Genomic DNA, 9,986 nt, shown 5'->3' on the forward strand with positions numbered 1-9,986 from the left:
GTAGCAGTGCTACAAAGATCCTGCAAGCAAAATGTTTTTCCTGTTGTAGTTGCTAATTGCTACTCTGAAATAGGAAGTGTTGCAGAGAGTAGATTTCAACAGTACACCTCTACCCCGATGTAACATGAATTCGGATACAATGCGGTAAAGCAGCGCTCCGGCAGGGCATGTTTGCCCGCTCCAGAGGATCAAAGCAAGTTCAATATAACGCGGTTTCAGCTATAACACGGTAAGATTTTTTGGCTCCTGAGGACAGCCTTGTATCGAGGTAGAGGTGTATTACTGATGGATGGGAGCAATTTTACTTTTTATTCTCATTCGCCCAACTAAATCTAAGAGAGGGTGACTAGGATTCTGATCTCTCTTTTACAGCAACAAAATTGCCTACTAAGTTCCTTACATGTAAGGCAATTGAGCACCCAAATAGGAGTGCAAGAGGAGACAATAGGATTGGCTGGACACAACTGAGAACAGAAAGTGACCTGCAGTACTTTTATTACTGATGATTGTTTACAGAGATGGAAAGAACTCAGCTTGACTATGAAATGCCAGTGGAGTTTGCAGGGCAGCAATTAGAAAAACATCTTTTCCTTGTGCTTCTATATTTATTCTGGAGATTACTGAGATATAAACGTGAGAGACTATAATGCTTTAAAAACAGCCACCTTTAAGACTGGAATAGTACTTTACCTTGGAAGTTATCTGAATATGCCATCTGGGTTATACTTGTACATAGGCTAGTTCCAATAGAGTTGTAGTATAAAATCTTCATGCTGTACAGACTATAGACACCAGCACCACAAGAAGAATGTTAAATAAGTCTGGAATGTTACGGAATGCAACTCTTGTGGCTTTGACAAGAATTACTTTTAGATTAAAACAGGTAAAAATTACATTTCAAAATACAGAAAATTCTTTTTTTTTCCCTTTTATATTTTTCTTCCAGATGTTAACAGCTGGCTGGTGACATTTGGCTTCCATCTGCACAATGCCATACCTGGTTTCCCTGTTCCGAAATTTGATTTAACAGAGCCTTCGTATGAACTTGTGAAGAGTCAGCAATGGGACGATATACCAGTAAGGAAAAAAAAAAAAACACCGAAGATAGAGATAGGGTTGAATAGAAGGAACTTTTCTAATTTAGCTATACATTCCTCAGGGTGCTACTTGCCAGTTTTTTATTTAAACAACGTATTGCAAATCTCTATGCCTTAAATATTTTTCCAAAGGATTTACTTAATTACAGGTGCTAATTCTACACTGGTTTTTGTACTTTTGCTAAATTAAGTATGATTTTAAACAAGATCCAGTTTGTTTTCAATAAAATAGATAAGAATGTAGAGAGAAATAATAAATAAATATAGTACTTTGAAACCCTTCTTAGACTTGTAGGTTTCCCAGTGGAAACTCTAGAGATTGGATTTATACCAACACCCTGCCTGAAGGCAAAAAGTGAACATGGTAATAAAAAAATAGACTGTGAAATAAACAGAAGAATAGGTGATATAAATTATGCATACTGGGCACCAGTACAATTTTACTTCTCTTTAATATTAACCATGTTTTATACGTAAAGATAAAATATTGAAAATGAAATTACCTCAGGTAAAACCCATTACATTACATAGAATCAAAACTCCAGGTGCTTATGAAATTCCATGGGGAAAAAAAGTATCTACTGCAGACCAGAACACCTGTAACAGTTTTAAATGACAAAAGAAATGAAATAGAATGTAAAATTGAAAAGCCAAATCTGCCATTTAGTAAAATGGAATTTATAAATCTAGTCATTCAGAGAACAAAAAGTTACATACAATAAAATCCCAAAATTTGCAATGAGACAAACTAAGAAGAGATCAAAAATGGACAATCCCAGAATAATGATTCCAAAAAAAAAGCATTTCTCATTTACAGGAATGATTATGTAGAATTTTAAGTAGTGGTCAGTAATTTATTATCATGATCACTGTTAATGAATCTGTGTATAGTACCATAATTTTGCACAGTGCTTTACAAGATTGTAAACTCTTTAGGATCATGTCTTTTTTAAATCTAATTTAGACAAACATAGATTATGAAAGGGGGTAGGAAAAGGATATACCTCACAATGAGTTACACTGTATGGCAGGGGCAGGCAACCTATGGCACATGAGGTGATTTTCAGTGGCACTCACACTGCCTGGGTCCTGGCCACCGGTCCGGGGGGCTCTGCATTTTAATTTAATTTTAAATGAAGCTTCTTAAACATTTTTAAAACCTTATTTACTTTACGTACAGCAATAGTTTAGTTATATATTATAGACATAGAAAGACCTTCTAAAAACGTTACAATGTATTACTGACACGCAAAACCTTAAATTAAAGTGAATAAATGAAGACTCGGCACACCACTTCTAAAAGGCTGACGACCCCTGTTGTATGGGAAGTGATTAATAAATCTGGTATTTTAAAGGAGACTCAGAAACAAAGAAAGCAGCAAGGGAAAAGGATGGTGAGAATGCACACAGCAAGGTGGAGAGTGATAGGGGATCTAGGCTGGGGCAGTTCTTCAGAATCTTTAAAATGAGAACAGAGGGTAGAAGTGAGACTGGAAAGGAGTGAGAGGCAGTTGGAGTGCAGGAAGTGAAGATGCTGGGAAAAGACAGCCTACTCAAGGAGCTCAGAGATAAATGGAAGAAGACAGCTGTGTTGAGTGAGGATTTCTTCAGAATAGAGATGATCTGTGCAAAAGGGAAGGTGCCAGAGGGGAGAGGTGAAACAGAAAAGGAATGAAAAAGAGAGCAAGGGAGATTGGGATGCAGGAGGAGGTGGGATCAAGTTGACAAGTTAGAGGAGTTTGAGTTGGGCATTCATTTGGGATGACAGAGAAGAACACAGAGCTAAAAGAGGACAAAATCAAAGGTAAAGAAAGGACAGGGGAGACAGTGGGATGGAGAGCACCTATCAGTTTGACCTTTGAATAAGTTATTACAGTCTTGGGCAGAGAGAGCAGAGGAATAGATAGTGAAGAGCCATCAAGGATTCTTTTATTTAATTTAGTTTTCAAGTAAGAAGGACACCTAGCTGAGGCTCTAGGCACCCTAACATCATTAATAACACACAAAATTCCACAATAAGTAACAATTAAAAAGAAAAAAGATTAGAGGCGTGAGAGTGGAGAGCAGATATAGGACAGGGCAGGACCAGCAGAGCTGATGGAAGAGAGAACAAACTTAGGGTGGAAGGAGTCAACATGTTCACAGGACTTCCTCCAAACAAAGGTGTTCGGTACAGTGAGATAATGAACCGAAATTGATTCGAGGGGGGCACAGACAAAGGTGAGACGTTCAAAGTGCTCATGTTGGAAGAAAAAGTAGCATGGTTTTCATTATTCAGTAACAAGATAGAACTCATCAGAAGGCATGAACAGACATGAATACAGCATATATACATGTTGGTTCTGGGTAAGCAGCTCTCACTGCTACTTGTTAACTAACATGAGAGCCACAGATGGCCTGTCCTTCCCACGTGCTGCCAGTGTGTCACCTTCCTTCTCCCCCAGTAGAGTTATAGGCCTGAGCTCTGTCTCTGCTCTGCACTGTGCAGATTAGAAACCTATTAGAGTCAAGTGATGGGAATGTTCCTTCACCTGTTCCTCTCCCAGCCCCAACTGGATGTAAAGACCTGGGAATGTGTATGGGTGGGGGATGGAGTTATTCACCCTGGCAACTAGAGAGAGCTGAGGGTTGGGGAAATGTGCTTAAAAATAATCTTTGCCCCTCGGAAGATGCTGGAGCACCTAGCTGCTATTTGTGTCATCATGTAGTCTGACTGGGTAGGGCAGGGATCGGCAACCTTTGGCCTGCGGCCCGCCAGGATAAGCCCCCTGGCTGGCCGGACCGGTTTGATTACCTGCTGCGTCCGCAGGTTCTCTACTCCAAGCCAATGAGGGCTGTGGGAAGCGGTGGCCAGCACATCCCTTGGCCCGCACCGCTTCCCAAAGTCCCTATTGGCCTGGAGCAGCAAACCACGGCCAGTGGGAGCTGCGATCAGCTGAACCTGTGGACGTGGCAGGTAAACAAACTGGCCCAGCTCGCCAGGAGGCTTACCCTGGTGGGCCATGGGCCAAAGGTTGCTGATCTCTGGGGTAGGGTGTAGCGTGTATTTAACATGCACTGATTTAGCTGGGGATTGGTCCTGCTTTGAGTAGGGGATTGGACTAGATGACCTTCTGAGATCCCTTCCAACCCTGATATTCCATGATTCTATGATTTATAACTGAGTCGCCTTTGCGACATTTTGAATTGAGCACTGCCAGCTGAAAACCATATTTGTCAGCAGTTTTCCCCTGAGCCTCACCAGTCATTTCCCAGCATAGGCGGGGTTGGATTTTTTTTTTTAACATGTGAACCCCATGTTGTCACGTCTGAGCAGGCAGGGGCTGTGAAGACAGTAATCATACATTGTGCTTTGGCATCCCCTCTCCCCATTTGTGGAGGTGGGAGGAGGAAGAGTCCCCACGCTCAGAAAAGGTGCCATGGCAGAAGAGTTGGATGTAGCTCACAGATCCCCTCTGGAGTGCTTCAGGGCAGAGATGCTTGAATGCCTGACTGCTGCAGGAGAGATCAGAGCCTGCACAATTGAATTGGCTGTGGCTTTCACCAACAGCTACAGTATTTTGGAGAAGGGCTGGCAATACCCAGTACTGCACCCCTCCACCAGGCACATTTTTGTAGGTGGTGGGCCTGCTTCCCTTCTCTCTCTCTCCTTATTTCCTCCCTATTAATGTCCAATTTAGGGGAAGTTCCTGATCCTACCATCTCACACCCCACCAGCTGCAGGAAGCTGTGGGACATCTCCTGGCCATGGAGTAGCATAGTTATAGACCTGCTACTGCCTGAGAGTTCCCTCTCAGCTATAGTAGAGGGCAGGTCTTAGTTTTATTTTGGGAGCGGGCTACTAGAGAGCCCTAAAACTCTTTGTTTAGAATGACAATCCTAGCAGGCAATTATTGCCCTTTGCATTTTACAAAGGGGAGGGGCGTCATCATTACAACGACAGGTGTAAGCCTACTAGCAAATATAAATTGGTGACAGTGTCTCATTATAGGTGCTGTGCTTTTCCCTCTCATCATTTTCACCACGTGGGAAACCTAAAGAGAGATAGATGGCTGGGACAGGAACCCACTGTCTGAAACTAGCAATTCCCCCACCTAATGCCAAAACTAAAGATTTGTATCTGCACAGAATGGGGTGTTCTAGCAGTGTGAGTACAGAACTAGGAGCCAAGATTCATAGACATTAGTCCCAATTCCCTTCGGTGGCACTGAGGCCATTAGTTAAATCTTTGCCTCCATTCCTTGTTGGGAAAAATGGGATTATTACTACATTATAGAGATGTTCTCAGGATTAATTTGTTAAAATATGAAAGGCCTGCCTAAATGCTAAGCATGTACTAACACACGGGCCCTTGCTGTATAACTCACTGAGTAGCCTTTGAAGTTAAAGGATTTTTTGTGTGTATGTTCTCAAGGAACCAAATGAGAAAAACACTGATTATCAAACAAACTAGCCTTTGTGACTCAGCGGAACAACCAGTATGTAGATTCAATTAGCTCCTTGGCACTGTCAGTTGTGGCATATCCCATTGTCAGCCATGGGCAGTATGCCAAGAAAGCCTGATTGTTTGGCATGTAAGGGCTACAGATGGTTTTTAAAACTTCTGTCTCTTCTTATTTCCAGCCAATTTCTGGAGTGCAACAACAAGTGGCAAGGCAAGCGAAGGCTTTCCTGTCCCTGGGAAAGATGGCAGAAGTGCAAATCAGTAGACCCAAATCCAGTGGAGAGAAGTCATGGCTATGGTTTGCGACAGTGAAGTCTCTGATTGGGAAAGGGGTTATGCTTGCTGTCAGTCAAGGGAAAGTGCTGACTAATGTGCTCAACATTGCAAATGAGGACTGCATAAAAGTGGCAGCTGTTCTGAACAATGCTTACTACCTGGAGAACTTGCATTTCACCATTGAGGGGAAGGACACTCACTATTTCATCAAGACCACTTCCCCGGAGAGCGATCTCGGCACATTGAGGCTGACAAGTGGGCGCAAAGCCCTGGAAAATGGCATCAATGTAACCGTTTCCCAGTCCACCACAGTGGTGAATGGCAGGACTCGTAGGTTTGCCGATGTTGAAATGCAGTATGGTGCGTTAGCTCTTCACGTCCGCTACGGCATGACGCTCGATGAGGAGAAGGCACGAATATTGGAGCAGGCTAGGCAAAGAGCTCTATCCAGTGCCTGGGCTAGGGAACAACAAAGAGTAAGAGATGGAGAGGAAGGTGCCAGGTTATGGACCGAAGGGGAAAAGAGGCAGCTGCTAAGTGCTGGAAAGGTACAAGGATATGACGGGTACTATGTACTCTCTGTGGAGCAATACCCTGAATTAGCAGACAGTGCTAACAATATACAATTCCTTAGACAAAGTGAGATAGGAAAGAGGTAACACACTGGCTTAGCTGAGGCTGCCAAAGAGACTAACTGTGTATCAGTGTCTTCTGAAAGGGAGACGAAACTGTTTTGCTGCATTACTACTTGAGCCTAAACTTATACCTTTGCTCAGATTTTGCTGTAGCACAATCTGAATAGACTCTACAAAGAAGAGAGAGCCTTCCAGAAGGATGATACTGCTAAAAACAAAACTTTTTTTCTGAATGACCTTAAAGGTGATCTGCTTTAAAGAATATGTTTACATATGCATATCGCTGCACTCAAGTTGGACTGAAAGTATTAAAAAAAAGGCCTAGAAATTTTGCAACAGGCTGTCTGTTCCTTTGAACGCTGTATTTAACTACAATACAGATCCATACAGTGTTTCCAAATATTACCGAATTGTTGACCTTTTGCTTACAAGAAGTAATCTCTCTTTCTTTCTCTCTCTCTCTCTCTTTCCCTCTCTCTGCATAGGATGTGGTATATAGTTCTGTTCATTTTAAAATGTGGGGCAGAAATTATTGTTTATAGACAACCCAACTGCTTAAAATTGTGCTGCTTTCTAAAAGGACATTGGCACAATGACTTATGCTACCATGTGAATTTAATAATGGATTTTACAATGCTAACATGGTTTGCCTCAGGGGGCAAAATGGCAAATAGAATCCTTGTCACAGATAAGCAAAGGAAACCCTGATTTTTTTTTGTAAATTATGTGAGCCAAGTTGTTTATGGATTTTTATATGAATTACAATTTACTGTACATCAGATATTAGTCTCAGAGGAGTTAATTTATGTAAAGTGTTTAAAAAAGTTTATACTTAAAAATAAAATGATAAAAACATGTGCTGTGTGTGATTTTTTTAAAAAAGAATTGCACCTTTGTTATGTTATAGCTGTACAGTATAAAGGATTATATTGTAGAGATATAACAATGTATGACTAATGTCCAGAAATGTTAATATTTTTGTATTAGGTTTAAAACTGTGCATCTGTCTATCACTTTGCTGATAGGATGGAGCATTCCCAAGTGGCTGGCTAATCAGACAACTCCCTTTCCTGTCGCCCAAGCCAGTGCAGCTTCATCAGTCACTGCTAGAAGGCACAGTAACCAAATAAGGCTTGTTTATTATGATGGAAGACTTTAATAGGTTGGGTTTTTCTTGTCTTCTCCCAGCCCCAATGTAATAAATGGATATTTCTTCATAAAAAGTGGGGTTTCTGTTGTTTGCTTTTTTTATGTGGGCTTAGAAGCTACGTTACGCAATGGAAAGAATAGTGTCTCAGGTGCTTGGCAAATGTATGTAGAAGATGATATGATGTAGTCTCATCCAGTTTATGTCAACTTTGTCTTCTGTATAATGCAGCTGTTTTAAATGTATACTTTTAAGAAAGAGGAAAGCTAGCAATGACTACAGAGTTTCTGTTTAGAAGGGTAAGCCATTGAGTGGGTTAGTGCCCTGACCTTGGGCTTCCAAGTCAAACCCTGTTACTCTGAAAACTGAACAGGAACTGGGGATGAGATGGGGATGAATATCCTAGTGCCTAGTCATATCAGAAAACCAACACACAATGTGGCATGCTGTGCTCCCAATAAAGGTCCATTGAATTGGTTGCAGGACAGCACTGAGGTGTGCACACAGTTCCAGGTAAGCGGCTTGCACAGCACCTCTGAACTGTGTGCCATTTCTTGGCTCAAGCCATTCTCAGCTCTTTGAGCACCAAATTCAGCCACAAAAAAAGTATTTTTAAGACAAGACAAAATTGGTTTTTTTTTATTTTCATTGAACTATACATGGTATTTCTATCTATGTATGATAATGTCAAAACATAGCAAGCGAATATGTCTTAAATATGAACGGTTCATGTGGATGTAAGAAAAATAGTTTTCTAATTGATTTGTATACTGAGATTCTATAGTATTACATACTCTAAATTGCACAGCAGGATTGTTTGATAAACAGATTGGCTGGGAGAGATTCAAACTAGCTACAGAACTAATTACACTTTTCATGAATTCTGCTCTTTTATTAGACTGAAAGCACAGATTAGTTAATATTTTTTACCCTTGAAGTTCTGAGGACCCTAAATTTAGAAACTATGATACGTCAGCCCCCAAAGGAGTGGTCTGGTTTAGCATTTTACAGTTTTAGTCTAAAATGTAAAGTGTTTGCAGTTCTGTTGGGTGGCTCTGTCACAGCACTCTATCTAGCATGCTGCAAGTGCTCTCTGTTGAAATAGGCTCATATTCTTAATTATATCAAATGTTTCTGTTCTGTTTCAGTATGAAAAGCTTGTATAACATGTCAAAATTGAAATATACCTTCTACTTGACTTGTACTAGTTTCTTCTCCTTTGTTTGGGCACCAATAAATAACAAATTTATAGTATCTGTTGGTGATCATTCTAGATAAAGTCAAATCAAGCCAATTGGTGGCCTTGTTAGTAAGTATAATGAGCCTATTTCTTGCTAAAAAGACTTGTGATCTGGATATGCTCCTGCAGGAAATAGTGACCTTGGGGAATATGTAAACAAAAGACCATTTTTTTAAAGAAAAACTGTATAATTAAAAGACGTAGCTTACAGCAAAGAAAATGAGATTCAACGTATTTTAGGCAAAGCCAGTCAAAATGCTTTCATGATATTTTGAGATGTAAATTTTGTCTTATTTGTATTGGTCTTTTAATTTGCCTTCTGAACTTTATATGTGTCCTGAATTTTCCACAAATTGATGACTCTAGATTGCATTTAGGCTTTCCAATAAAAGCCAACCCAACGTGTGTGTGCGTCGATATTTGTTTTTTAAACGTGTCAGACATTACAAGTATGTTATTGCTTTTCAGTTTATACCTGAGGATGCAATGTGATCCAGTCGTACTGATATTGATTTATCTGCTACACAATAATATCTTTGTTCTCCCATCCAATGGCCCAGTCTGCTAGTTCAGCAAAGTAAATTGCTCGGTGGGATCTCACCAGTGGCCTACTTTAAAGAAACATTAAGTACACCTCACAAAGTCAACTGTTATATAGATAATTCACTCTCCATGTTTGCTTAGGAACTAGTCCCTCTCCTGCCTTCCTGAACAGTTAAAATAAGACTTAATTAAAGCATCTGATTACAGATAATCAGTTTGGCAGTTATCTCCTTTCCCCTCTCCCAGAGACGTCTCAGTCTACATTTAGACCCACTCTGTAGAAAGCGTTGATTTCAGTACTTGTGTGTGTGTGTGTGTGTGTGTGTGTCAAGAGAGTGCTTTGATTTTAGTTGGAACAGGCAGATTTCATCACACTTGCTACGCAGTGACAACCTCAACTTGCTAACATGTTGATCCAGCACGAATCAGGTCACTCTGCTCGGCTAAGTGTGGCCTATTTTTTTTTTATTTACTGGTGCAGTGCTTTTGTATTTTCACACTTGGTAGCTGAGAAAAAGATATTTGCATTGGACAAGAAAAAATATGCCAGTTACAACTACAGTTCTTCAAACTGCTCTTTCAGTGAGGCCTGAATGTTGTAAAG

General features: G+C 40.5%; 1 protein-coding gene across 13 annotated transcripts in view; it reads left to right on the plus strand.

Moving 5' to 3' along the window:
• Window positions 1-9,244, plus strand: part of TENM3 (teneurin transmembrane protein 3) — a 704,125-nt gene extending 694,881 nt beyond the window's left edge. For all 13 annotated transcript variants that reach the window (XM_032780127.1, XM_075066391.1, XM_032780134.1 and 10 more), the window contains 2 exons: window positions 947-1,077; window positions 5,721-9,244. In XM_032780127.1, the coding sequence (XP_032636018.1) occupies window positions 947-1,077; window positions 5,721-6,476 (887 nt within the window). In that variant the 3' untranslated portion in view covers window positions 6,477-9,244. The remainder of the gene's footprint in view (window positions 1-946; window positions 1,078-5,720) is intronic.
• Window positions 9,245-9,986: the final 742 nt, after the last annotated feature.

Source organism: Chelonoidis abingdonii, chromosome 5 (assembly GCF_003597395.2).
Source record: "Chelonoidis abingdonii isolate Lonesome George chromosome 5, CheloAbing_2.0, whole genome shotgun sequence".
Lineage (NCBI taxonomy): Eukaryota > Metazoa > Chordata > Testudines > Testudinidae > Chelonoidis > Chelonoidis abingdonii.